Consider the following 26,590-nt stretch of genomic DNA (forward strand, 5'->3'; position numbering starts at 1 on the left):
AATTTGAAACTATTAAATTATATATAAAATTAAATTGCTTTAAAAAAATGGATTTATTAAAATACATATACTCTGGTGCAAACATTTTAAAACTTCAAGTTGTGTGGCCATTCTACATTCAGTGTACAATTTTGAAGCAGTGTTCAATTTTTGGCATTCTGAATTCGGTCACACTGCCGCCCAATTGCTGTGTCATTTTTGTTTCTGTGCGAAGTAAGTCGGCTTTTTTATATTAAACATCAAATTACTGCTGCTAAAGACTAGGAAATATGGCTACCGAACGCTACAGCTTTTCGTTGACCACGTTCAGGTGAGATAATAGTGATAACCGATGAGGAGCAACTCAAATGGAACTTAACCTGCCGCCATGACTGGGCAATAACTACAACTCTACTCATTTTGCAGTCCTTCCGGAAAGCTCGTCCAACTGGAGTATGCATTGGCGGCCGTATCCGGCGGAGCTCCCTCCGTGGGCATCATGGGTGAGTTTCGCCAGAAATCTGCCGTGTGCATTCAATATAAAGCCTCATTCGTATGCAGCTTCCAACGGCGTCGTCATTGCCACAGAGAACAAACACAAGTCTCCGCTTTATGAGGAGCACAGTGTGCACCGCGTGGAGATGATCTACAAGCACATCGGCATGGTCTACTCGGGAATGGGTCCGGACTACCGCCTGCTGGTCAAGCAGGCCCGCAAGATCGCCCAGACGTACTACCTGACCTACAAAGAGCCGATTCCAGTGTCGCAGCTGGTGCAGCGCGTGGCCACTCTCATGCAGGAGTACACCCAGTCTGGGTAAGTGTGGGATCCTTCCTTTAAATTGCGTTGCATATTATAACAAATCTCAATCCCTCCCACAGTGGTGTTCGTCCTTTCGGCGTTTCCCTGCTGATCTGCGGCTGGGACAATGGTCGTCCGTATCTTTACCAATCGGATCCTTCGGGCGCATACTTCGCCTGGAAGGCCACTGCCATGGGAAAGAATGCAGTCAACGGCAAAACCTTCCTGGAGAAGCGGTTAGTACCAATTAAACTCTCTTAATCTACATTCGGTTATTACAAAAATCGCTCTTCATGCAGTTACAGCGAAGATCTAGAGCTGGACGACGCTGTGCATACCGCCATCCTCACTCTGAAAGAAGGCTTCGAGGGAAAAATGACTGCCGACAACATTGAGATCGGAATTTGCGATCAGAACGGATTCCAGCGTTTGGACCCCGCATCAATCAAGGACTATTTGGCCAGCATCCCCTAAACGTTAAACGCCCCGCTAAGATTAACCCAAGCTAAGCTTTTTTGATAAGTACGGGACATTAAAAAAAAATAAAATTTACAACTTTGGTGTTATTTGAAATTCAGATTTTTAATAGATGCAGTTATTAAGTCTGCTTCACTTGGCCTCAATGGTCTCAAAATATCCAGCACAAGTCTCGGGGTCGAATACGAAGAGATTGCGGTGCGGCGCTTCCATTTTGGTAACCACCTTGATGACCTCTTGGGCCACAACGCCGCCCACTACCGCCACGGCTGGCGAAATCTGGGCAAAGATCACGCCCAGAGCTTCGTCTGTTAGGTCAGAGTTTGGCAGTAGTTCGTCGCGAATCCCGCGAAGCAGTTCCAGATCCGCCGCTCGGGTCTTGTAGCTGGGATCTCGCTGGTGGGTAGTACGGAACTTCTGCAGGACGCTTAACAGCAAAACTCCTGGTCCGTTGCGTTTTAACTTGCGCAGATAACTAGGCGCTGTAATATCGAAATCCAGCCAGGCTGAATAGCCGGGGTAATCCACTTCGCGTTGTGTTGGAATGGACACAGTTTCGTACTTTTTTTTCTTATCCGGGTTGGAAACCACCTTGTGTTTGATTACATCCCTGGGAAATATATAAATTCATTAAAATGACTTGTTAAACATTAATATACTATGAATCTTAAGACTGGATTGGCTTTACCAAAGGCTAATCCTTAACTACATTAATAAAAAACATACTCGACGTAGCTGTGCTTCTGGAGACTGGCAAAGTAGAAGCCAAAGGTGCCCCAAACATCGGTGGCTATGAACTTAACGCCCAACTCCCGGCAAATGGAGTCGATGCGCAACAGTTCCTCGTTGGTCTCGCCATTGACCACAACTACGTCGAACTGGCCAAAGAACTCCGCGGTCTTCTCCTTCAGGGGTTCTCTGTCGGCGGAGATGTCCACCATCGGATTAAGAGCACGTGCCCGCACCAAGGAGGCTTCGGCGCGGTTGGTGTTCAGGGATTCACGTGCTGCAAGGAACTGCGAACAAAAGTCCGCTTCGGTTACGGATTTATCATCCAACAGCTTCACAGAGTTAACTCCAGACAGAATGATGTTCTTCGTTATTTCGGCGCCAAGGCCACACAGTCCTGCGATTAGGATCTTGGCCGTGCGCAGGCTGAAAATTCGCAATTATTTAGAGCGCCATTGCAAAAAAACCGGCTTTTTTTGCACTCACCGCTTCTGCGATTCCAGGCCCCACAGGCGGATTTGTCTGTCGTACAGTTCGTTCTCCGCCTCCGTGAGCTCCACTCCCGCCTCCTTGATGTCCATTTCCACGCCCATAATTGATTTCCAATAGTTAAACTCTTTTTAATTGCTTAAATTCAGAGACGCCAGCAAAAAGCACTAACGCGTTTTAATTACACCAGAATGCCGTTTATAAAATCAGTGATGTCGATTTTCCCATTACCAAGTTATGGTACTATATTCTAGCTAGAAATGTTGCTTACACAAATTAAACCAATTTTTTTAAGGGAACGGACATTTTATAATTCAAAATAATATGCAGATCCGCTAGGATAAGAATAACAATAAAATAAATTGGGTATTCCCGAAACGTTTGAATCTCGGTCAGCTGTTCGTCAGCTGTTCCTTACATATTCAACTTTCTGAAATTACAGCTGTTCAGTAACCCAGTGGCTGCTGAAAATTTGCAGTATATTTCTGCTGAATTTTCAGCAATTCAGAAAATCAGACATTTCGGGAACACCCAAAAAATTAATTTGAGTTAATTTATCTGTTACATATTCTAGCTGTCAAACAAATCAGTTAACTAGCTTGATTTAAGGGAAAAAAGCTAGGTAGTCACACCGTAGCAATCGGATGGTGGCAACCCTGCCACACAATTACCATTGAATTGTTTTTACGAAACTTGACGAATATTTAATTTTCCGGTATGAATTTCCGCTTTCTTACCCTTTAATTGTGAGTAATTTATTGTTTTCTGCATCAGGAAATGTTGCGTAAATTATGCAGACAGGTGGGCCAGCAGGTGGTTCAGCAAGCACGTTTTACAGCTTACCGCACATTCTCCTGGACAAATGCGCTGCGCAAAGGTTTGCACATAATTCGGCGGAAAAGCCGGTGACATAATGTGGGAATACATTAACCGTGAGACACCTTCACCATTCCAGATGCTGCGCCCCAGGAGGCGGCAGATTCCGGCCCGCCCAAGAACATCCTGGTGGAGAAGGACAAGAACATCACGCTGATCGGAATCAACCGGCCGCAGCAGCGCAACGCCATCGATTCCCTCACCGCCTCGCAGCTCTGTGACGCCTTCGCCAATTTCGAGGCGGACGAAACGTCGCCGGTGGCCGTGCTGTACGGCGTGGGCGGGTCCTTCTGCTCCGGCTTCGACATCCTGGAGATCAGCACCGACGAGAAGGAGGAGATCAGCGTCGACATCCTGATGCGGCCCGAAGGCTCCGTGGGCCCCACTCGCCGCCAAATCAAGAAGCCAGTCGTGTGCGGCATCAATGGCTACTGCATAGCAAACGGCCTGGAACTGGCCCTGATGTGCGATCTGCGGGTCATGGAAGAGTCCGCCGTACTCGGATTCTTCAATCGCCGCTTCGGCGTGCCAATGCTCGATGCAGGCACTATTCGTCTGCCGGCCATGATTGGCCTTTCCCGTGCCCTAGATCTGATACTCACTGGACGTCCGGTGGGCTCCCAGGAGGCACACGACATTGGCCTGGTCAACCGGATCGTGCCCACGGGCACTGCACTGGGCAATGCCCTGGAGCTGGCCACGTGCATTGCCAAGTTTCCGCAACGCGCGCTCATTCACGACCGCAACTCGGTCTACTCGAGCACTTTCGAAACGTCCACGTTCCATCAAGCGGTGCAGAACGAGGTGATGTTCACTTCGCGTGAGATCATCGAGGATATGCAGAACGGCATCAAGTGGTTTAACCAGAGTGAGTTGCTTCAGGCTTAGTGGGGTTTTCCCATCCTAATCGTTTATTCCACATAGCTTTTGAACCGGACACCACGCATTCGTGGCTAAAGCGGGATCGCTCCATGGCCGACTGGGACGACGAGGAAGTGGCTGAGGCCGCCGCGCAAAAGGAGAAACTAAAGCAAGAGCAGGAGGCTGCCCTGGCCGAGGCCGAAAAACAAAAGCAGGCCGAAAAGGCCCAGAAAAAGTCGAAGAAGGCTGAAGAAAAGCCAGCTGAAAGCGCTGAAAGTAAAGGTCCCAAAGACAAGCCAACTGAAAAATAGGAACGCCTTATAAAAACAAAATTACCTGTTCCCAATCATTTAAAATAATTTTGTACATAACGCACTCATTAGCAGTTCCAAACTGATCCATTCGACTTTGCTAACTTATTCAAATACATTATTGTAATCGGAAACAAGTGTTTGAGCGTAAATTGTTTTAATCTTTAACGTCAGATATAAATATGTTAAAACACCTGACTAGTCACATATTGTTTTTGGGGTCAATACAAATTGTAGTTGGTATATGTTTTAGACCCTTGCAGAGGTTATTCGAATTTGTAATGCAGTAAAGAAGACATATCCGACCCTATAAGGTACTGAGGATTTATGAAGTATAAGTAAAGCAAGGTTGATGCTGCGATTTACAATGAAGAAAATGTAAATGGTATGTCGCATATCAATTGCATAATTACAAAATCATTTAGGGTTAATAAAAAAAATTCAATTGTTTTATGAAGTAAAGTTTTTATAGTTTTAATAGCATTTTTAAAACAGTCACTGCAGTGATCGGACGTGCCAAAATCACAAAGCTAGTGGCAACCGCCACATTAAAAGAACTTTTGAGAAATAACAAAGACGATTGTTGCAAATTCGGTTAGAGTGATTTCAAGGCCTTGCATATTTGCTTAAGGAATCGATAAGGAGGTGTTAATAAATAAGTGTGCAGTGAAGACAGTGGCATGGTACCACATTTCAGGATTAGCACCGATGACGAATCGTCCAGGCAGACAGGCGTTCTTTTCGAGGACGATGCAAAAACTGTTGACGGAGACCTGGTCATCGAGAGGTTTAAATTGAAGCGGGCCGAGAATCGGAAGCTAGACTGGGTCTGGCGCAAAATAATCCTTTTCGCCTATGTGCACCTGGCTGCCTTATATGGCCTTTACTTAATATTCACACAGGCGAATTTCGCCACCACACTGTTCGGTCAGCAAATGTTGTTTCCATTTTTGCACAATTTTCGTTCTAATTGGTTCTTTTGATCTGCGAAGCTGGCCTTTTGTACGTCATTGGAATACTGGGAGTTACTGCCGGGGCCCATCGTCTGTGGGCGCATCGCACATACAAGGCCAAGTGACAAGGGTTTGACACCCGAGGATGTCCAGAACGTGCTCTTTGTTTGGATAAGAATATGCGACGAGCCTCTTAGAAGCTAGAATTCGCAAGCTTTTAGATTGTTTATACAATAATGTCTAACGTTACCTTTAGTCATTAAAAATTATAAGCTATATAAAATTTGAATCACACTATTATAATCTTGTTTTTTCTTATATATATGTCCACATAATTTTTCCTTAGTTTTTATTTTTTATTTTATATGTATATTTGTTTATTCCGTACCTTAGCTAGGTAATACACACTTGTACCTGTGGCAACACTACTTATAGACGCAACCCGGTAAAAAAAATATTTAGCTGCCCAATTATCAACGGTTTATGATAGTGCTAATAGTCGGTGCCAATTATAACTGATATTGCTTATCGAAAGGCCGAAGGGATTTCTTAGTGGTGATCACGTCCAGGGTTGAGGGTTGAGGGTTAAGCAGGTCGGGTGTGATAAGACTAATCGTTGTGTCTGTAGGAAATTTTTAAATTGATTGCGTCTGGTCTTTTTCAGCCGCTTACGTTTTGCTCTTGACGTCCAGCACGTGGAGCACCACCTGGGCCAGTGCCTGTGCATTGACCCCGGCCTCCAGGAGCTCTAGGCACAAATCGAAGGCCGTCTTGGACAAACGGGAGTTGATCAGGGCCGACATTCCATGCAGGGCTATGTGCAACGGCGGCGAAGTGTGCAGGCAAAGAAAACTACCAGTGGTTGGCTGAGCCCGCGGCTTTAAGTCCGGAGCTTTGTCCGGTTCAGTTCCTTGCGACATTACTTTTTGTCTGATCGTTGGCTAGTTGACAATTTAAAGCATGTTATATTTAGGATCATTTCCCTTCGAAGAAAGTATCCCAACATGTCTGGGTATCTTGGGAATGGATGGCCATTACAAGGATGGCACTGCTGCGGCTGAAACCGTGGTATGCAATCTTTGTCTTTGGGCCAGCACCAGAATGCTGATATAGGTAGCGGATACGCCATAGCCTCAGTGTCAACTTATGATCAGGATACTCCGCTGCAGGAGCCAATTGTGTTGGACATGCAAGGCATCTGCCAGTAACATGGACACCTGGCCAAAGTAAGCAATACAAACTTCACCGCCCGCTTTTGGTAAACTTCAAAGACTTTTCTGACTTTTCGACTTGTCTGGTTTTTGAACTGTTTATCAGGAGCATATTTTTAAGAAAAGTAACTGTAAATATATATAAAGGTATATAAATATGATAAATAATTTTTTATAATAAAAACATTTTTATCCGCCAATGGGACACTTTAGTCAATACGACTTAATAATAAGACTCCGATTTTCTCAGTTTTGGTGTACTTTGATGGATTTGCTGGATTTCGAAACACTGGTACTTTGTCGAGGTCATCTTGGAAACCTTTTAATGGGTGATTTTAGAAAAACTTAAATTCTCTTATATTTCCTTTGGTTTTTTACGTAGTTCCTAAACTCCTGTTCTCGCCAACAAAATAAGAAAAATATTATTTGTGCCTAGAATAATAATAAAATCAACTTCTTCTTAAACCTTTTCTAGACGGCAAAAACGTCAGCACCTTAATATTAGTTTGCGCCATGAAATGCTCCCTTTTAAGTTAAAAAAAAAAATTAAATTAAAATTAAACTTAAATTATTTAAATTTAAAATACTTTAATGAATATTGATACTATTCTTTTGACTGTATTAAACAGTTTATAAAATACCTTTCTTTGCTTTCATTTTATTTGAAGTCATAAATTAATTATTAAAAGCGCATCTTAATTTTTAAATAATTACATTACATTTACGTTACATTTTTATACATATTACGTTATGAAAAGAACAGTTTAAATTAAAAAAAAGTGTAGCTTTTCATTTTAACAGTTGAGACGCAATGTTAAAAAAGTGTCAATAACAAAGAATAAATACTATCCAACTACAAATAAAAATAATTCTTCTGGAAGCTAAATATATATTATTTTTTTAACAACCATTTTACCGCCCAAAATCAAAAATTTAAGCTGAAACGGTTTAAAACGGGTTAAAACGGAACTTTTAAATTCAAATTTTATCCAAAATCATTTTCAACTATCGATAAAATTAGGAAAAGTATCAATCCGAGCCGGGAAACCCCTTTAAGATAATATCGATAAGATACCATACATCGATATTTTTCTTGCTCATAACTACGTGTACAGCAGTGTCATCACTAAAAACAGAAGATTTTTGGAATTAAGTTGGCCATAAAAATATAAAAGTGCAGTATTCCTCGGGGCCTGGATAACTTTAAAGTAAGTCGTAAGCAATAACACCGTACCAATCACGCCAATAACATAAGGTATTACATATTTTAAGCTATTGTTGATATACATACATACACGTTTTCGCAAATCTGGCTGCTGGCCGGCGTCTGTTTTATTGAATTGCGTGGAGCTGATTAGAAAAATTGTCGATTATCAAGTAATGGAAATTTATTTAATAGATTATGGTTCTAAAAGCAGTGCATTGCACCGAAAGTTGTTTACATGTGACCTTAGCGCGCGCACGCCCCGGTGACGTCATTCCTCATGCACCTAATCCCAATTTAACCCTTTCAGGGGCATTGGGAACATTATACTCTTCCAGAGTGTGCTTAGAAATGGTTCTTACAAATAGAAAATTCGAAGTAAAGTAAGACTCATTGCTTACTTCCGTCTGCCACGTTTGAAAATCGAGTTCAAGACTTCCTTACTTCCTGTTCTCAAAAGTTTGGCAAGTTTAGTAAAAGATAAAATAACTAAAAACCTATATAAAATTTGAAAAAAAAAAAAAATACATTCATAAAAAGGATAAATTAGATCTTTATCTTTCTGTCATCTTGAAATAAATTGTATCAAAATCATATTATAAAATTTTGCTGATGAAGGGTGTTACTGATTTGTATAAAATATAGATTTTAAACATTTTCAATTGACGTCCAAAGAAGTACGTAAGTCGCAGCCGCTGGTGATCAGATTAAGAAATTTCTAATTGTGTCGTGATTAATTCCATTTAAATCTACGAACATGTGGGGCAAAATGCACACACACATTTGTACAGATTTTAAGCTTCTCTTCAAACTGCGCACTATGAAGTTATTTGTTGTTTGAATATAGACGCATGTATAGATAAATGGATATTCGTTAAAAAGCATACATATATAATAACATATGTATGACCTTTTTGTATATGCAATTATTTTTTATCAGAACGCAGTGGCTCTTTTGAAAGACATTCTAAATAGAACATTATACTGGATTATTCGACACTATTACAAAATTCAAGGTTTTACGCTTGGTTGTAAATTTTCTTTTGGCGCAAGCGATTCGGATGTGCATTTCGTAATTTATAGCTATGACATAAATATTCAATTAGTTGGAAACTAAGCGTTTGCAAGTGGAAGAAAAAATTCGCGTGTCACTTAACCTCATCTTCTGAAATGTTTGAATCCAAAAACTATGCAAAGCAGACGCCTTGTGTTTGTATGTCTTTAGTGAAATATGTAAAGTTATTGGTCTAAAGCTCGAGGAGGTTGATCTTGCTAACTGGTTTGGATCGGCCAAAGTACGAGAACCGTAAAGTTGACTAAAAGCAGATTATAAGAGGGCAGGTGTATTCACGGCTAAACCATTATCATGGAAAGCCGGCAAACCAGGAATCATCGATAAGATTGGTTTAACACAGACCCAAACTTTCAGCTGGTTCCAAAGTGCGAAGGCTAACCTTTCCGGTGATGGGTTGGCCCTATTTTTACCCTATGATAATTGTATTGTTTACTAGCCTCATGCCAATTGACTTGAAAACTCCACCGTTTTATATCAGATTCATTTAATCACTTAGAAGCTGGGCGGTGCACACATACTTGGTGTTTGTCGTTTCGCAGATGTTGACAATTTCACAGAGATTAGGGCGGAAGATTGGGCTACGTGCATGCCGCTAATCTGGGGAACTCGGGGGAAATAGCCACAAAATGCACACAACGGCGGAGAAAAGCTCTGACGTTGTCCCGCCGCTTTGCCCAATCGATTTGTTTTCGTTTTGGCAAGTGTGCGAACGGTTTGTCAGTTCAATTCGAAGTCGTCTAGTGAATGGACGTGTGCTTTGGCACTGCTCCACTGAAATAGTGAAAATAGATTGAAATACCAAAGAGACCCACAGTTTTCGGACACCCGACTGTGCGAAGAGAAAAGTGCGAGTTATAGAAGTTGTATTGTGCCTTTTTTGTGGAGAAGCAAACAGGTTGGTTTTCCAGCTGGTCTGCAGTGGCAACTTGTTGAGCCATTGCAGAGGGATTTGTTTTTCCCGGGACCAGTGTTTACGTAAACCCAGCCCCGCAAGTAGAAAATCGAGAAAAGCCACTCACGCAACAGTTTTTCGGTAGCTTTAAATTTGCCTACAAACTCTAAACTTGTGAATTTTATTTTAAAAGGCCCTCTGGGCTCTACGATCTTGGCTCAAGTTTATGTAGCGTTCACTCTTCGTTTGTCAAGGTTTCAGTTGAACGGTCACTGTGCATTTCGGAAGATTAGGTTTTTGTTTTTAAATACCCTTGTGGAGGGTCAGTTGATTTATTCCGTGGGTTAGCAGCGTAGAAAAAAAAGACTCGTTCAATATTTAAAACTAATCCACACATGCTTAGAACCTTTCGGGTCGATTAAAACATAAAAAATTTCGGGCATTGTATCAAAGTTGAGATCCCATTAAGTCGAACAGGAAAGCGGGCGTTCAAGTTTAATGACAAATTTACATCACATTTGCAAGGGCAATCGAAGCTCTGTACCCGACGCATTCGCTTTTTCCGTGCTCTATTTGATTTATCATATGAATTAATTCTTTGCTTTTCGACTTTAAACTAAGCTGAGCCAGTTTCTCTTTTTTTTTACGGTGAATGAACTTTGACTGCAATTATACATGGAAACGAAGTGTAATTTAGCGCTTAAATTGCAAATTAATTGTTTCGAACTTGTGAAAAACGAATTGTCACTCGTTTTGAGCCACAGTCCGCACGTCAAGCGGACTAGTTTTACAGCTAAAGTCTATTTGTCAAATTAGATAAAGTGCAAATATTCAATTGTCAGATATAACATCTAAACAAAACGTCGGACTGCAGAGCAAATGATGAACTTGGAAAAATACTTTACAGAATAACTTGTACGTGTACATTGTGTTTAAATAGAAGAAGTTGAACATTAAATAAATGCTTATGGTAAAAACATATACATGTTTTTAAATAGACATTTTGAACTTAATTTAGTTAAAAATATAACTTTTCTAAGAATTATGTAGGCACATTTAAACAGTTTAATGGAATTTTTAACAGATTTTTTTGTTTGTTTGGTTAGAATTCTAGAACATTGTTTAAATGTAATATTGTAGTGAAGCATCACGCTTTTGCAACGTGATAGCGGGCCGCAACAATAACAAAAGTCAACTACTCTCTCCCGCTCTCCATCTTGCTCTCTGTCTCTGCCTCCATTCACGCTCTTTCACTCTCTCGTTTAAGCTCCCACGCTTTCAGCTCCCCCAAAAAATACGAGAAATTGGCAAGAGGCCTTGCAGCTGCAAATTTCAAGTTCAATGCGTGCCTCTGATAAATGGAAAATGTTTGCTGACTCTGTCTGCTTTTTGCCGGTTTTCGGACACATTTGATTATGTATACTGCTCTCCCTTGGCTCCAAAAGCAATCGCTTGTTTTGTTTTTGTTTCTCTCACTATCTATTGCCCTTTCTTTCGCCATTTTAAAAGCTTTCTCTTGTGATCTACTGTTCTTGCATTACAAATATACATATGTACATAGCTACGAATGCGGAATTCTTCTTCTCTCCACCCTATCTCTCTACAAACAGGGGCGTGTATATATATAACTTTACAAAAGGGGTACTTCAGGAAGAAACCCGTTTTTGTCTATGAAAGGCGTTCACAAATTGTTTTCAATATGTATATTTGTTCTAAAAAGTTAGAATGATTCTTTAACTTATTGTATTATGGTTACGTAAAGATGAAAAATATTAAGATTGTTTGGATGTGATTAAATTTAGTTTTGTCCACTCATTTTTAAATCTTCTAGGGCCAAAATAATAAAATACCAAACGCAAAAGTTTGTTAGTATTGCGAAACGTTTTACAAAATTGACCAACATTTATTGTTGTTATGGTGAAAGGAAAATTATAATTTGACTTTAAATCCAAAACAATACTAAAAAGGCATTTGGTACTGGTTATCCATCTGTAAATTCTAGCCAACCGTAAAGCTAACAAAACGATCTGAATAGTAAGCAAAGTACCCCCGTGGTAACGCCCCTGTTCGACACTCTCTTCTAATCACCTTTTTGGTGTCTATTCCCATAAGCATCGTATGATTTTTAAGCTCTTGCCTGACCGCAGGTTCACGTGTTTAATTGGGTTGTGTTCCCATCCAGAGTTCGAAGTACAGCTGACCGTCCAGTTTTGTAATATCTGCTTGTCTGATGAAACAGCAGTTAGCGGCTGAACCGCATGTGATTGGATCAAGATAGAAGTATAGATAGAGACACGCCGCCACCGCCATCACACGACAGGTTGTTAAGGGCGGCCAACCGATTAGATTGGGCCAAAGTCGGCCGGTCTGCAGTCTGCAGTCTAGACAAATCAAATATAACCCTGACCTTAGCAATAGGTGAAATCGCTCAACCAACCGGCCAACATATAATCTGCAAATAAGGAGCACACCGCACACACCACACACACCTGCAAAAGCTTTCCAGCGACTAATCTAGAGCTTGCGAGCGAGCTTTTTAGCAGCTGCCGCGATTATTCTTCTTCATGCGAAAGAAACTTCCACACAGCACTTTAAAACCCAAGTTAACCAAAACGGCTTGTCGTTAATTTGTGCTGAGGCAAAGGCAAAAATAATACATATTTTTTGGGTGTAACCAGGTAAAACAAAGTGGGTGTCTCAAGTGCAATTCCTCGAACGTGGACAAGTGTTTGCGATGCACTTACTGCTGAATAGTTTGCAATTCTTGTTAATTTGGCATGTAGCGTGGTGTGCGTGTGTGTGTGTGTGTGTGTGTATGTCTGTATATCAAAGCATGTTAAAGTTGATTGAACAAGGAATTTTCCACTAAGCGTTTTGCTTCTTAACCTTGAGCCAAGGTTCCAAGTTCCCAGTTCCCAGTGACCCACAAAACACATGTTACACAAATCCACCACCTGGTGCTTTTTCCCACACACCGGCTTTTTCATTATTCATGCTGTGCGAATCCTGACACAAGGACGCGGCCAGCGAATATTGATTTTTTTCAGCCATTAGCCATTAGCCGATTAAAAATCCGCATTAGGCAAGAATTTAGTATGAAAGGGTACGGACACTCGACTTGACTCGACGGCACCTCGGGGTCTGGCCATAAAGAGCTGTTTGAATCACCTCCCCAAAGCGTGTCAAGTTCAGCTGGCTAATTGCCCAAGCCACCAAGTTGGCGCACACAGTAATTGCTATTTTGTTTATTTCGTTATTAACTTGTTGTTTCATCTTTTTTCCCACCGACAGTTGATGCAAGATGCCGCCCAACGCCCAAGCCGGTGCCCAGTCCATCACGGACTCGCTGCTCGCCGCGGCTAGTGCCGCCGCCGATTCGGGTCAGAGCCCCACCAAGCTGCAGGAGGACTCCACCGGAGTGCTCTTCGAGTGCGATGTGGAGACCACCGATGGCGGCCTCGTTAAAGACATCACCGTGATGAAGAAGGCAGAGAAGCGCCGCCTGAAGCTCGTCTGGCGCAACATCATCGCCTTCGGATACCTCCATCTAGCGGCTCTCTACGGCGCTTACCTCATGGTCACCTCTGCCAAGTGGCCAACCGTCATCCTGGGTAAGTCCATTTACAACTTTATCGAAGGAGTTAAAAAAAACTCTACCAAGCTCCGGCCATAGCATTTTGACTTTGAGTTACGAAGTTAAAGCCTGATTGATTAAAAGGCCAATTTACATATTTAAATTAAGTTAAGTCTAAAATGCTCAAGACTTTTGTTAGTTTTAAATCTTTTTTGGCCAAGCCAACCGAAACTTTAAAAATATGAAGAAGACAACGATGGCTACTTTGTTTGAACTAAAGTGCTAACGCAGGGTCATATTAAAAAAAAACTAATTACTAAGTAGCTAAAACACTTTTTAAAAACAACATTAACTGGTGACCTGATTCACCCTTTGTTCTTTATTTTAAAACGTACCTACGATTCTCTAATTTGCGTTCTGTATTGTAAAATGTTGTTTAACCAATTAGGAAAATTTTAACGCTTTACGAAATGCATTTTGATAGATGAATTGAGTGAGACTTGGCAACCATTGCATTTTTCTGACGCGTGCCGTCGCTCGAATATATGGGGGCTATCTATTGCTCTGGCCCTGATAACCTTCGCAAAGTCGTATTTATGGCAAATCATGGCACAGACTGCTGATCGGGCTTTCCTTAAATGCGATTACCTTTACGTGCTGATATTTGTTTTCGTCGTAAATTCGATCACCTGATGCTGACTATCTGTTTCTAAAATCAAACTTTAAAACCACAACTTGTAAAAGTGAAAAAAGATTAATCAATTACGCAAACAAGGGTTAGAAAATAAAGCAAGATTACAAGATTTAATATTTATTATAGATGATTACAAATCAATCTATTGAGATTAGGCTTCTTAATTTATTTCTTATGCTAGATGTGTTTTCGTTTTCACTTACCAATTAGATTGACATTTTTGTTTGGTTTTTTCAGCTTATCTTCTATATGTTGTTTCTGGTCTGGGCATTACTGCCGGTGCTCATCGTCTGTGGGCGCATCGCTCCTACAAGGCCAAGTGGCCACTGCGCGTGATTCTGGTCATCTTCAACACGATCGCCTTCCAGGATGCCGCCTACCACTGGGCCCGTGACCATCGTGTCCACCACAAATACTCTGAGACCGACGCCGATCCGCACAACGCCACCAGGGGCTTCTTCTTCTCGCACGTCGGCTGGTTGCTGTGCAAGAAGCATCCGGAAGTGAAGGCCAAGGGCAAGGGAGTTGATCTATCCGATCTCCGCGCCGATCCCATCCTCATGTTCCAAAAGAAGTAAGTTTTACAATGGAACCATTTAAGTTGTGACTAAGTCTTATAAAATATTTTCTATTGCGCAGATACTACATGCTGTTGATGCCCATTGCCTGCTTCATCATTCCGACCGTGGTGCCCATGTACTTCTGGGGGGAATCGTTTATGAATGCCTGGTTCGTGGCCACCATGTTCCGCTGGTGTTTCATCCTGAACGTAACCTGGCTGGTGAACAGTGCTGCCCACAAGTTCGGTGGCCGCCCCTACGACAAGTGAGTGTTGAAAACATGGCCAAAATTTAAAATGGGTACTTACAGCATGAACTAATCTATTTGCAGATTTATCAACCCCTCGGAGAACATCTCTGTGGCTATCCTGGCCTTCGGCGAGGGATGGCATAACTACCATCACGTGTTCCCCTGGGACTACAAGACGGCCGAGTTCGGCAAATACTCGCTAAACTTCACCACCGCCTTCATTGACTTCTTCGCCAAGATCGGTTGGGCCTACGACCTCAAGACCGTGTCCACGGACATCATCAAGAAGCGTGTGAAGCGCACCGGTGACGGAACCCACGCCACGTGGGGATGGGGCGACGTGGACCAGCCCAAGGAGGAGATTGAGGATGCTGTCATTACACACAAAAAGAGCGAATAGGCAGGCTGAGCTTAGGGCTTATCATGGGAGGGTTTAGCAGAAAATCAATCAAATTCAAATAAAACCAAGTAACATAATTTTCCATTTTGCACATGTCCGCGGAACAAATTTCCTAAAAGAGCAGATGAAACCCATTTAATTAATTCTAAGATAAAACGTTGATGATAACTGTTTGTTGTATCTCGAAAACTTTATACCGTCTGTGTTAAACCAGCTCTGGAAATGTTTTTTATTTCGCTCTGGAATTGCTTTTTAAGAGAGACGCAAACTAACTTTGTATTTATACATGCATATAATTGCTTAAAACGTGGATATTGATGTACAATAGTCGGCAATTGGAGCTTTTCATTCACTGTTATCTCGAGGTCACTTTGTAATTTGAGAGAAATTTTCAGTTAAAAAATATAAAAACTTATACAAATAATGGAGGAAAACTTTCCGTTTCAAAGAAAAAGAAATACCTGCAAATGAAAGATTTTAGTATTTAGCGTAAGCCAAAAACAAAAAGAATTATCAAGGAACTAATATATTAAATATATATTAAACGATCGATGTTAGAACACTAAAAGGCACTTTCACCTATACATATGATATTTCTTTAAATGTTATTAAATAAAACTGGAAAACGCCTCTGGGTTACGAGTCCCAGTAGGCTTTTCCATAACCTGAAAATGTCAATATTTCTGTCTCCATATCTACCCTTCAGTTCAATCACACACTTGTAACGATATTGAAGCACAAAGAAACGCTCCAAATTATCGTAATATTTTTAAGATATGGATAATTTTAATGTACCCAAAAAAGTGAATCGTAATGTTCTCAAGGCTCTCGGCATCCTCCAATCCTCTGGTACCGATTACGTCGGTGTTAATGACATAACTCGCCAGGTAAAGGCCCAAATGCGAAACTACAATCCGGTCGCCAACGTGGAGGAAGCCATCCTGGAGTCTTTGTGCAACCTGACTAATCTAGGCATAGTGAAGCGGAACAGCTCGTCGAAATATGCGATTTGCAGTCCTGTTTTCGGGCGTGTGGGAAGGGCCCTGCCCAATCGCATTATAAATGTGCCGGGCGTTCCCGGAACACCACTGCGACGCACTGAGCGTGAGGCTGTAAGTATCGCAACTATACCATCGGAAGCAAAGGCAATAAGGAGACAATGTGCTTTTTCCTAAATAGTAAAAGAGTTCGTTTTGTAATGGTATAATTTATGTAATTTCAGCGTCCCAAGCGCATCCTCGGGAACTTGAATCCACGGAAGCCGGCCACCAGGGTCCTAACTGAGGAATCTCTGTCTGGGAATGAGATGGACAAGGCGCGTAAGAGGATTCGCAGCAACAACAAGCGCATTGCAAAAAATAGAGGAACTACCTTACCCAATCAAAGACCAGAATCGTCCGTGGCGGATGATCTAGGCATACGTTTGTCGAGCGCATCAACGGATACACAACCATCTATCGGTTCCATAGGCTGGACCCATCCTACCCTGAACACAATTGTCTTGCCATCATGTTGTACAAAACGGCGATTTCCCCAAAACTTAATGGATGTCGTTTGTGAAGCCTGCCGCCATGGGGTTTCTCTATTACACGGATCCCGCAACAGCAACTCGGCCATAAATAACAGAATGGATGTGGATGTGCATGGGGTAGGGTCAACTCATTGCGCCGATCCTGTCGGCTTGAATGTCAGGCCTGCCGGGCATACCTCCGGAGGGGAATCTGATGTCGAAAACGCTTCCGTGATTGGACTCTGTGGTAGTCCTTGTGCTTGAAAGAGGAACAGGTTGTTGTCGACAAGAATGCCTACGATTGATCCGGTCGCATCGCAAGGTTCAGTTTGCCTAAAAGATCATTCGAAAATATCTCAAGAGGTAGTAAATCCCACATCGGAATCTCCAGAATCAAATTATTTATTGCCTCAAGAAGTCGCCTCAATCAGTCAAGAAGAAAAAAAGGCAGTATCCCAGGAAGTGCAAAATTCAAAATCTCTGGAAGTGCAATATGAATATGTATTACCCCAGGAAAAACAAAGTAAGATCGCCGAGGAAGTGCAAAATTCAAAATCTCGGGAAGAACTCACAATATCTCAGCAAGCACAAAAGGCATTATCTCAAGAGGAGTTTAACTCGGCTTCAGCCTTCTCGGAAGTGAAAAGATCAACATCCCACGAAAATCACTCTTCAACTTTACTAAAGGGCCCATCGGAATTTGACTTTTATAAATGATTTCAAAATTAAAAAAACTTATCGAGTACCCGCGCCGACATCGTCATATCGATAGTTGGCTTGCGTGTTTATTATCTAAGATCTGGCTCACGACTTTGTAGTTGTATGCGTTTGGGTGTTTTCTCTCTCTTACTCTCTCGTATTTAGATTTCTTACTCTTTTTACTCTTTCGCTATGAGAGTCAAGTCCATCGCATTGGAGATGCTTTTTGTTTAGCATAACGGTACGTGTTGTCATTCAGATGGATGAGTAATGGAACCCCAGTGTTGGGAAAGGTAAAATTTTTTTGGATCTAGGTAAGGTAAAAAGTGAAAAAAAGGTTTAGAAAACGAATATTTTTATATATTTTCTTAATTTTGATATTGGTATAAGCTCTTTTATTAGCATATTGGCGAAAACAATACAAAATTCAATTTAATGGGATCAAGATTATTTAAAAACAAAATCTAGGCACACCCAAACACTGTGGAACCTTAATAGTACTTATGTATTATGATAACCGGCAGGTAGAGCATACAGAATTCGAGGTGCGGTGAAATCGGGAATTCTGTTATTAGCGCGCTGCCTCCCGAAGTCTTTTTCAGTCCACTTTCAGTCCTCGACGCGTAAACATTGCATTTAACATTCGTGCTTTGAGTTTACACGCGATTTCTTTGTTGTATTTTAAGCATCTGCATTCTGTAATATTGCTTTCAAAAAGTGTTAAGTACATAGATGCGGCCCGTTTATTCTGCCTTTTGTGCGATTTTAACTTGTTATTGAGAGAGAACCAAAGTTCACGCCCCCTCTCTTGTGACGTCGTATGCAAATGCAGTGCGCGGCGGCAGGTTAATTGAATTCGATTTGATTGCACTTGCACTCGACCAGCGGCGGGAAAAGATTCATATAGCGGCCACAGGATGGATAGGAAATTCCTGATGATTCTCATCCTGGGCTTCGGCTTCATGTTCGTCTTCACGGCATTCCAGACCATGTGTAACATCGAGGTACGTTCTCTCCCAACGTGTATGTATGTATGTATGCGTGGGCGTTGTTGTTGACATCCTTGCCATTGCACGTTCGTCCTTGTCCTTGCCAATAGACAACGTAGTGCCCTTGCCACCCACGCACACAGTCACTACTCACCACACACCACCCACCACCGCGTAACAGGATGCGGCAACGTTGCCGCCATACAACCAGCGCAAATTGCTGTGTCGTAAATTACCCCCTGATTTGTGGCGGTGTAAAGTGGCTAGGAGTTGCTTATAATAACGATTTAATGAACTGCTCCAAAGGTCACCAGTCATTCGGAGCCATTGTTCGTTGTGTGAAACACATCTGGGGGCTTCAATTGATAAGAAGTGTGAGCACTGGGGCACTCGTACATCATCCGCCATAGAGCGGTTATCATTAGTAATGCAAATAAAGACGGAAAAGTTGAACCCGATAAGGGAATTTGACTCTTTTATTCTTTTATTCTTATTATTTATCCATTTACCACAGTTTCAGCTTCTAGGAATGTTGTATAACTTATAATTTTTACAACTTGGTGCCATATAAAACATATTTTTATGCAAATACAGCCGAACATGCCACATGAAGCCAAAAAAGTTGACCTCAATAAGGGAATTAACTTTAACTTTCTTACAATTATTAACCCATAACCCACAGTTTTTTTTAGCTGAAAGTGTTGTATAACTTGTAACTTATGATTGCTTCTCGAAAAAAGGTTAATTATTATTTTGCATTAAAAGTTAAGAACATACTATGTATTTTCTTTCTTACAATTATTACCCCATAACCTACACTTTTTGAGCTGAAAGTGTTGTATTAGTTGTAAGTTATGATTGTTTCTCGAAAAAAAGGTGTAACAAGCTAATTATTATTTTGTAGTAAAATGTATATTTATGCAGGTACATATACATTAAAATGTATTTAAATGTGTTCTATGACGCAAATTTCTACATCCGGCAAAATCATCTTTTTACTGATAAATGCCCAAAAAAAACACATTGATAGGAAATATAGGACTTAGCCACTGGAAAGAGACAATGGAACTAAGATTTTAGATGTCATAAAAAAGATTAAACGTATTTCTTTCATTATAATATATAGGAACAGATATGTTTTATATACATGTGTATATGACCAGTGGTCTCTAGCTGATATAGTTTCTAGTTAAACAAGATATGCTCTAATTCGCTTATTATTATTTCCGAGAACCAGCTGGCTAATATCCCATACATAGGAAGATTTGGGGGCACACTCCAATCTATTGCCATACTGAAGTGATAGCGATTACCTAATTAATATGGACAAATAACCTCAATGGACTACAACTTCCACTTATGTATGTACTTATTGGTAGTGATAGGCACAGATAACTCCATGGACGCGTTCATTGACTAGTTGCTTTATAACGGCTTATAACGTAGATTATTTATTGTCAGTAATAAAAGCCGTAAGATCAAGGCCACGCAAAAACAAAACCAGAAAGCAGACTTACCTATTTTTATACTATATACCAATCATATCAATTCGCACCCAGGTCGTGAGTGTTGTGGATTCATTAAGCAACTGGATTGTCAGGTATACGCAAAAAGAGCGTTCTTTTCATTTTCATCTTGTCTTATTACGTATGCGAGGCGTTTTTGTTGCCCAAACTGGCCATCACAAAAGGTCTTTGTCATTTGTTTCCAGACAGCACATTTACTTTGAACCATTTTGTTATGGTTCAATGGACTGTATGAGTGTCCTTCTGATAAATATCGCAAAAAATTGTTTTGAATCGAGTGAAGCGCTGTTATTTGTCCCTTAGCTGTTACTTTTTCTGGTTTGCTTTATGATTTTATTTTGGCCTTTCAGTGCGGCAAGCGGCGCATGCGCAATATAATTTATCTGTCTTTGTGCCTGCCCTCCAGTTAGTGGTTCTCCTTATAAACAATTTACTACGGCAGTAGCAACAAAGGCAAAAGTGACTTGGAATTCCAAGCAGGGCGTGCACTGGCGTAGTTAGCCAAACTTATAGATCACACAGGAAAAAAAAAAAGATCTTAAGTGGTAACCAATGTTTTTATTTACAATAAACTTTTAATTTAGTTAGACAAATTATTCTTATTTAAGTACATTATTGCGTCTTTTTATAGAGATTAATAGTCCTATACATGAACAAGAAACTTAACTTATATTTCGAAAGGAAAAAACTTTAACTTTCTGACAATTAAGTTCATTATGTATTTGTTTGTACCAGCAGATATCCAGTTGAATCTGATGTTTTCTTGAGTGTAGTTTCGCTTAACTTATAGACCAACAATCGATCGATCGGCCAGTGTTTAGCCCGTATTCCGTGGCTATTAGAGAGCAATTTTGAAGCGAGGCCTTGGCTTATATGGTGCAATCATTGGAGTGGCACAGAACATTTTTTGAGACCACTCAGACCGCTTTCCTTTCCACCTGATTGCGCAATCGGGACCAAACGCCCAACGCAAAACGCGTCAAACGGCAACTCTTTCAATGTCATTGCAATTGCAAGTTCGCTGCCGCCGCAGACACACACTGGCACACACGCACACTAGTGTCAGTCGTCAGGCTCAAGGCCACGTCAGCAATAAAGTAAGCCAGGTTGACCAACATACATATGCACACATCAATTTGGCCAAGACGCTGGGCTGTGAGTGAGGGGGCGGAGGAGGGGGCGACGGGCGGAGCGCCTGCGCCCAGCCAAAGAGCATAGCCAACAGCCGGTTGCACAACAACAAAGCGAAAAGTGGGTGTGTGCCGACGAGCCCACCACTCACTGCCCGAGCCACATTACCCCCCCAAATCCCCGAAATCCCCCGAAATCCCCACTCAGCAGTCGTGTGCAGCAATGTCTGGCCAAAAGAGCGGAAAATCAAGTCTAGCCTGGCCAAACCGAGTGTATCGAACACCCTATAAAGACACAATGGCCCCGACGAAAATGGTTATTTACAGCTCTCGGAATTTCCCAAAATGTTGTAACATTTTTTCAAATATCAAACAATGTAATCCAAAAATATTATTACATTAAGCGGTTTAAGAGGCGTTGCAATGTGGGGTTTTTTTTTATATAAAATAACTTTAAAGTTTCATTTTGTCAACTCCCTTAAAAAATATATAATATAATAATATTACAGCTATGAGGGTTTTTTTTTGTTTTTAAATATGTAAAAACACATTACTCACAAAAATATGACATAAATACATAAATCTACATTTAAGTAAAGAATCTATTTATATAGACACCCTGGTTCATTGTACAGGCACATTTAAAAAAATACTTTATTTATAAAGAAGAAAAAGAATATTTTTAAAACTGTTCAATCAAAACAAGATCTAAATTTAAACAAGTTAGGGACTGATTAACTTTTTTATGGTAATCAAAAAAAAATCGTTTCTATAAATTCAATGTTAAGTAAGCCTCAAAGTATACAAATTGAATTGAAGAAAGCAAAACCAATCTAGTAGGCTTTTACTATATAGAACAACAAAACGAAACGTTCAAAAAGCATAACCTATATTTCCACTTCAATAAAATGGATAAATATGAGAAAAAGGATATTGATTTCAAAGTTGAACGCGAAACACAGCAGACTGATGCTCGCACCTATGGATTTATGAAGACCACAAGGTCGGATACTCCCATCCCCTTGGCAAGAAAGAATATCGTTCCCATTGCATTAATGGAGAGGCTGAGCAGCCTAAACGCAATTAAGTCGCCAACTAGTGACAACGGGGAAGGGTTAAGTGAAGAGCAGTCATCGTCATCGTCATGTTCAAAAGCATCAAACAAAATGACCTTTGAAATGAAACGGAAGCTTTTGATGAAGCCGAGTTCACCATAACACGAGGTCAGAAACTCAGTGATGTCTTTCATCCCGGCCATGTAGAGGGGAAAATGTCCTTTACTGATCCGGGAAAGCATACTCTCGAAGAAATGGAGGCTTATTGCAAAAGGATGAACATTAAGTTTGCAAAGTGATTGAATGTTGTATTTAATTTTCGTTCAGTTAAAATTTTTTTTTTTAACTTGAGTCCAGAATGTCCTAAGATCATACATCAAATAAAGAAAAATGTCACTAAACAAAAAAACACCTAAGTTAACAACATACATATATTTCTTACTACAACAAAATGGCCAAACATTTCAAAACGGAAAATTGAGTTCAAACCCGATCTTAAGCAGCCAAACGAAGCTCGTAGTTATGGTTTAATAAAGACCTTTAAAATTGATACGCCAATTCCCATGCCCCGAAAGAAAATCAATGCAATTCAAGCAATACTTAATAATTAATATATATTTTTTTTTATTTTGTCTACTGCAGCCAAGTGATAAAGCCCAAGATTTTATTATTGTTTTGTTACCTTATTTTAAATAAAATAGTTATGTTAAACCACATAAAACTACTCAATATGCAGTATGCATTACCTATGGTGCGTGCAAACTTCAAGTAAAAGTATAAATACCTTCTGCAAGGCGAAACAAACCAAACTCGTTTCAGCATTTTTTAAGTTTTTCGTGAGTCGTTGTGCCAGTTGTTTTGCGTAATAAATAAACAAAGCAAAGTGACGATCGAATTAATAAGTTGTCCAGCACATTCTCCTGCAATTCCGCGTACGCACTTTACTTTCTTTATTGCATTCCGACTTTCTTTCGATTGTTGTTTGCACAAAACTTGACCCAATTCTCTGTTGGGTATTTATGTCCGTCAATTCAATATTAAGGAGATCACCAGCAAGTGTTCATTAAGCTCCATTGGTGGCGATAACGACTACTTGCACTTGAAACTCGAGATTTCTTATCAGTACCGTCACATAGTCGTCTATAACTCTGCTTTTTGTTATTCTCTAATACAGTGTGCCATAACATTACTTGGCTTGATTTAACTTATGTATGTAGGTGATGAAAAAGCCAGTCACAATCCCAAAAGTGATTAAATCCATACATAGACTTGTAAATAGTTCCTGAATTCTCAAGGGCACTAGCCGCATATACAACTACTTCCGCTTCTCGAGTGCAGACATATATATTCTCGACTTTCACTTGCTGTAGCCCCCTGTATTCCTATACAGAGCGATTTAAAAGCATTATCAGTATGTGCAACCTCTCAAGTTGGACTTCAAAATGGGCACGAGGACCGGACCAGATTTGCAGCGCCACTTAATTGATGCAAATAGAAATCAAAATCGTGTCAGAGTCACAATTTTTGCGCTGAGATAACGATATCACTCGGTCGTTTACCGAGATGCGTCCTTTAGAATGGAAAATTTTGTAGTTTGTAAGCTCAACCACAACATGTTTCGCATGAGCAGTTTGTAATTTTCCATTCACAGCCGCAAGAATTGTAAAGTTGCACTTGGCTCTGATCCAAGTCGCGCCCAGAATCGGATTAATTCGTTTGAACAGCTGCGCTTAAAGAGTCTGCTTTAAGTTATGCAAATAAATAAATTTCTTAAAGAACTTTGTGAATAAAGCACAACTTTATCTTATCAATACAGTTCGTTTAGGATTTTTTATCTTTTTCCTTTAATTTAGTACAAAACTAAATAAAGTTTTTTGTTAAATTAAATTGTATTCTTTTTTGATTTAAATAGTCGAATACAATTTAATTACAAGCTACCAAACCTGCATACATTCTCAACGAAAAAACAATCTTATACTATTTCTGTCGACTGCGGGGGTGTTTTGTTTAGGGAGATGTTGGAGGCAAAACCAAAACGTATCCGGACAGGAAATACCTGTTGATGTGTACTTGAACCGAGAACACGTTTACCGTATAACATTTAAAGAAAAAAACAATAAACAAAAGCGTTGCTGCCGGTTCATTGGCATGCAGTCGTCAAAATGTGTCTGGCACGTTTCCAAAATGCTAATCGTTTCACTTTTCGATTCGATCTATCCATTCGACAGAAAACCATACTGGACAGCATTTCCCAGGAGGATGATAGCTTCAAGGGCGAGGGTTACACCAGTCTGGCCATCATCTACCTGTTCTTCTCGCTCTCCAACTGGCTGGCACCGTCGTTCATTTCGTTCACTGGACCCCGAGTGGCCATGGTCGTGGGAGCACTGACCTATACGTGAGTGCTTACTGCCCCTGTTCAACCCATATAATTTTGGTAACTAACTGGGCTAACGCACCCGCTGCTTGCAGGGCCTTCATGATCACGTTCATGTTCCCATCCACGGTGCTGCTGTACGTGGGCAGCGCAGTGCTGGGACTGGGTGCCTCGATCACCTGGGACGGGCCAGGGAACGTACCTGGCACGCTGCAGCGAGACCACCACCATATCCCGCAACTCGGGCGTCTTCTGGGCCCTGCTGCAGTGCAGCATGTTCATCGGCAACCTGTTCGTGTACTATCAGTTCCAGGACAAGACTCGCATCGACAAGGAGACACGGAACCTGGTCATCGGCGTGCTCACTGTGATCGCCGTGTTGGGCATTGTCTTCCTGGCCGCCCTAAGATTCATGGCCGACAATGCCGAGCACGACAATGAGCTGGAGCAAAAGCACACGGGCTGCGGACAGGCCATGTACGCGTTGAAGTCGGCTGGACAATTGTTTTCTCACCAAGAAGATGCTGCTCCTCAGCTTGGCCTTCTTTTATACAGGTGTGCTAATCCCAGATGAGTTTCCAAATTTGTTCACCCTTTTATACATTTATATCTTGACTTTGCAGGTCTGGAGCTGTCGTTCTTCAGCGGCGTTTTTGGGTCAGCGATTGGATTCACCACGAAAATAGCCGAAACCCCAAGGAGATCGTTGGCCTGGTGGGTATCTGCATTGGAGCCGGCGAGGTCTTCGGAGGTGGACTCTTTGGGATACTGGGCAACAAGACGACGCGATATGGACGCGACCCCATCGTGATTGTCGGCTATTTGATGCACATGGCGGCCTTCTTCATGATCTTCATCAACCTGCCGAATAGCGCACCGTTCAAAGATACCACCGATATATCCTACCTGGATCCGCCCAGAGCCAGCATCGCCCTGGTTTGCGCCTTCCTTTTGGGCCTGGGCGATGCCTGCTTCAACACCCAGATCTACTCGATGCTGGGCGGGGAGTATGTGAACAATGCCGTTGGAGCTTTTGCCCTGTTCAAGTTCACCCAGTCGGTGGCGGCGGCCATCAGCTTCTTCTACTCCTCGCACTTCGGGCTGTACGTACAGCTGGGCATCCTGGTGGTCATGGGAACCATCGGCACCATCGCCTTCGTCTTCGTCGAGTGGGGCTTCAAGAGGCATCACCGCGAGCAGGAGGCCCTGGAGAAGTAATCGTCCCGCCTGGGATTTAGAGTATTAGCTGCAGGTTCTCGTTAGGGCCATACGGCTTAGGCCATTTGTCCGCGTTTGTTGAATTCCTCGGAGTGCGTTGAATCCGTGCGACTGCGTCGTCTTCCTAGACAATAACTGATAAGTGTTTTTGCGCGCTACTGTTGGTTGCTATATGTACGTATTTTAATGTTGGCATTCCAAAACGTAAATGTAATCTAGTTGTCTATGTTTTTATATGTGTGTATTGTATACGTGCGTTTATTTATTTTAAGCAGCATTAATTGTGCAACTGTAAATTAATTAAACCGCAGGTTCGAAGTATTATAAGAGAAATGGGCGGCGTGCAAGAAGGGCACAACCGTGCAAATATATAACGAATTTTAAGAAAACTAACTAGGTTTTCAATGTGCAAGTTGGTTTATTATTTGGATTAAATATTTGGGGGGAAAGCTATTTCCGAAAAGTCTACATTACAACTATCAACTTCAGGAGTAAAGTACAAAAAGTGTTATTTAAAACAATTAAACTTTAAAATTATTTTAAAATTTTGCTTTCGCTTAAATTATAATATTAAAATTAAGTTTTTAATCTGTACCCGCTAAATTCTAACTGAACTTGAGCTTAGAAATGTTTGATTTTGGCGGTTTAAAATTGTACTCGATTATAACGTATTCGATACAGAGAAATATCGAAAAGGCCATGGGCACATATCGATTGGCCAGCCAGGAGCACTCATTGCGTCCATCACT

The 26,590-nt window shown here is 41.2% G+C and overlaps 8 protein-coding genes across 13 annotated transcripts; 6 read left to right on the top strand and 2 right to left on the bottom strand.

Moving 5' to 3' along the window:
• The first annotated feature begins 149 nt into the window (after window positions 1-149).
• Window positions 150-1,354, top strand: LOC128252332 (proteasome subunit alpha type-2). The gene is made up of 5 exons (XM_052979975.1): window positions 150-310; window positions 406-482; window positions 541-796; window positions 862-1,017; window positions 1,081-1,354. Exons 1-5 carry the CDS (start codon window positions 270-272, stop codon window positions 1,253-1,255), a joined length of 705 nt encoding a protein of 234 aa, XP_052835935.1. The 5' UTR covers window positions 150-269; the 3' UTR covers window positions 1,256-1,354.
• Window positions 1,338-2,673, bottom strand: LOC128252329 (SUMO-activating enzyme subunit 1). Its single transcript, XM_052979972.1, has 3 exons — window positions 2,474-2,673; window positions 1,985-2,413; window positions 1,338-1,868 (listed from the first exon to the last, which is right to left on the bottom strand). Exons 1-3 carry the CDS (start codon window positions 2,578-2,580, stop codon window positions 1,391-1,393), a joined length of 1,014 nt encoding a protein of 337 aa, XP_052835932.1. The 5' UTR covers window positions 2,581-2,673; the 3' UTR covers window positions 1,338-1,390.
• Window positions 2,674-3,032: 359 nt separating this feature from the next.
• Window positions 3,033-4,661, top strand: LOC128252326 (probable enoyl-CoA hydratase echA8). Its single transcript, XM_052979969.1, has 4 exons — window positions 3,033-3,191; window positions 3,251-3,353; window positions 3,432-4,220; window positions 4,277-4,661. Exons 2-4 carry the CDS (start codon window positions 3,254-3,256, stop codon window positions 4,522-4,524), a joined length of 1,137 nt encoding a protein of 378 aa, XP_052835929.1. The 5' UTR covers window positions 3,033-3,191; window positions 3,251-3,253; the 3' UTR covers window positions 4,525-4,661.
• Window positions 4,662-4,664: 3 nt separating this feature from the next.
• On the bottom strand, window positions 4,665-6,759 carry LOC128252336 (uncharacterized). 2 transcript variants are annotated; one of them, XM_052979981.1, is made up of 3 exons: window positions 6,150-6,759; window positions 5,728-6,099; window positions 4,665-5,669 (listed from the first exon to the last, which is right to left on the bottom strand). In XM_052979981.1, the coding sequence occupies exons 1-2, from the start codon at window positions 6,395-6,397 to the stop codon at window positions 6,087-6,089; spliced, it is 261 nt and encodes an 86-aa protein (XP_052835941.1). In that variant the 5' UTR covers window positions 6,398-6,759; the 3' UTR covers window positions 4,665-5,669; window positions 5,728-6,086. The 2 variants fall into 2 exon arrangements, with proteins under 2 accessions (XP_052835941.1, XP_052835940.1); XM_052979980.1 differs by having other exon boundaries at window positions 4,665-5,677.
• A 1,005-nt stretch (window positions 6,760-7,764) lies between these two features.
• On the top strand, window positions 7,765-16,009 carry LOC128252325 (acyl-CoA Delta-9 desaturase-like). 5 transcript variants are annotated; one of them, XM_052979965.1, is made up of 5 exons: window positions 7,765-7,896; window positions 13,151-13,470; window positions 14,365-14,701; window positions 14,767-14,952; window positions 15,019-16,009. In XM_052979965.1, the coding sequence occupies exons 2-5, from the start codon at window positions 13,161-13,163 to the stop codon at window positions 15,335-15,337; spliced, it is 1,152 nt and encodes a 383-aa protein (XP_052835925.1). In that variant the 5' UTR covers window positions 7,765-7,896; window positions 13,151-13,160; the 3' UTR covers window positions 15,338-16,009. The 5 variants fall into 5 exon arrangements, with proteins under 5 accessions (XP_052835925.1, XP_052835927.1, XP_052835928.1 ...); XM_052979967.1 differs by lacking the exon at window positions 7,765-7,896 and adding an exon at window positions 7,920-7,943; XM_052979964.1 differs by lacking the exon at window positions 7,765-7,896 and adding an exon at window positions 9,683-9,862.
• A 102-nt stretch (window positions 16,010-16,111) lies between these two features.
• On the top strand, window positions 16,112-17,432 carry LOC128252331 (uncharacterized). The gene is made up of 2 exons (XM_052979974.1): window positions 16,112-16,449; window positions 16,560-17,432. The coding sequence occupies exons 1-2, from the start codon at window positions 16,114-16,116 to the stop codon at window positions 17,109-17,111; spliced, it is 888 nt and encodes a 295-aa protein (XP_052835934.1). The 5' UTR covers window positions 16,112-16,113; the 3' UTR covers window positions 17,112-17,432.
• A 702-nt stretch (window positions 17,433-18,134) lies between these two features.
• On the top strand, window positions 18,135-26,230 carry LOC128252323 (UNC93-like protein MFSD11). Its single transcript, XM_052979962.1, is given in 7 exon segments — window positions 18,135-18,550; window positions 24,475-24,644; window positions 24,719-24,806; window positions 24,808-25,128; window positions 25,130-25,178; window positions 25,247-25,312; window positions 25,315-26,230. Coding segments are annotated over 7 exon segments (1,308 nt in total). The 5' UTR covers window positions 18,135-18,463; the 3' UTR covers window positions 25,842-26,230.
• On the top strand, window positions 21,920-22,826 carry LOC128252335 (uncharacterized). The gene is given in 2 exon segments (XM_052979979.1): window positions 21,920-22,379; window positions 22,382-22,826. Coding segments are annotated over 2 exon segments (444 nt in total). The 5' UTR covers window positions 21,920-22,099; the 3' UTR covers window positions 22,546-22,826.
• Window positions 26,231-26,590: the final 360 nt, after the last annotated feature.

This window comes from Drosophila gunungcola, chromosome 3R, assembly GCF_025200985.1.
Source record: "Drosophila gunungcola strain Sukarami chromosome 3R, Dgunungcola_SK_2, whole genome shotgun sequence".
NCBI classification, from domain to species: Eukaryota; Metazoa; Arthropoda; class Insecta; order Diptera; family Drosophilidae; genus Drosophila; species Drosophila gunungcola.

What these genes read in the sequence shown, in the direction of transcription:
- LOC128252331 (XM_052979974.1), top strand. Translation starts at nt 16,114, where the DNA reads ATGGATAATTTTAATGTACCCAAAAAAGTGAATCGTAATGTTCTCAAG. An exon ending in GACGCACTGAGCGTGAGGCT is followed by an intron (nt 16,450 to 16,559) that starts GTAAGTATCGCA and finishes ATGTAATTTCAG; the next exon opens with CGTCCCAAGCGCATCCTCGG.
- LOC128252336 (XM_052979981.1), bottom strand. Translation starts at nt 6,397, where the DNA reads ATGTCGCAAGGAACTGAACCGGACAAAGCTCCGGACTTAAAGCCGCGG.
- LOC128252329 (XM_052979972.1), bottom strand. Translation starts at nt 2,580, where the DNA reads ATGGGCGTGGAAATGGACATCAAGGAGGCGGGAGTGGAGCTCACGGAG. An exon ending in GGCCTGGAATCGCAGAAGCG is followed by an intron (nt 2,414 to 2,473) that starts GTGAGTGCAAAA and finishes GCGAATTTTCAG; the next exon opens with CCTGCGCACGGCCAAGATCC. An exon ending in CAGAAGCACAGCTACGTCGA is followed by an intron (nt 1,869 to 1,984) that starts GTATGTTTTTTA and finishes TATATTTCCCAG; the next exon opens with GGATGTAATCAAACACAAGG.
- LOC128252332 (XM_052979975.1), top strand. Translation starts at nt 270, where the DNA reads ATGGCTACCGAACGCTACAGCTTTTCGTTGACCACGTTCAG. An exon ending in CAGGAGTACACCCAGTCTGG is followed by an intron (nt 797 to 861) that starts GTAAGTGTGGGA and finishes TCCCTCCCACAG; the next exon opens with TGGTGTTCGTCCTTTCGGCG. An exon ending in AAAACCTTCCTGGAGAAGCG is followed by an intron (nt 1,018 to 1,080) that starts GTTAGTACCAAT and finishes CTCTTCATGCAG; the next exon opens with TTACAGCGAAGATCTAGAGC.
- LOC128252326 (XM_052979969.1), top strand. Translation starts at nt 3,254, where the DNA reads ATGTTGCGTAAATTATGCAGACAGGTGGGCCAGCAGGTGGTTCAGCAA. An exon ending in GACAAATGCGCTGCGCAAAG is followed by an intron (nt 3,354 to 3,431) that starts GTTTGCACATAA and finishes TCACCATTCCAG; the next exon opens with ATGCTGCGCCCCAGGAGGCG. An exon ending in CATCAAGTGGTTTAACCAGA is followed by an intron (nt 4,221 to 4,276) that starts GTGAGTTGCTTC and finishes TATTCCACATAG; the next exon opens with CTTTTGAACCGGACACCACG.
- LOC128252325 (XM_052979965.1), top strand. Translation starts at nt 13,161, where the DNA reads ATGCCGCCCAACGCCCAAGCCGGTGCCCAGTCCATCACGGACTCGCTG. An exon ending in GTGGCCAACCGTCATCCTGG is followed by an intron (nt 13,471 to 14,364) that starts GTAAGTCCATTT and finishes TGGTTTTTTCAG; the next exon opens with CTTATCTTCTATATGTTGTT. An exon ending in ATCCTCATGTTCCAAAAGAA is followed by an intron (nt 14,702 to 14,766) that starts GTAAGTTTTACA and finishes TCTATTGCGCAG; the next exon opens with ATACTACATGCTGTTGATGC.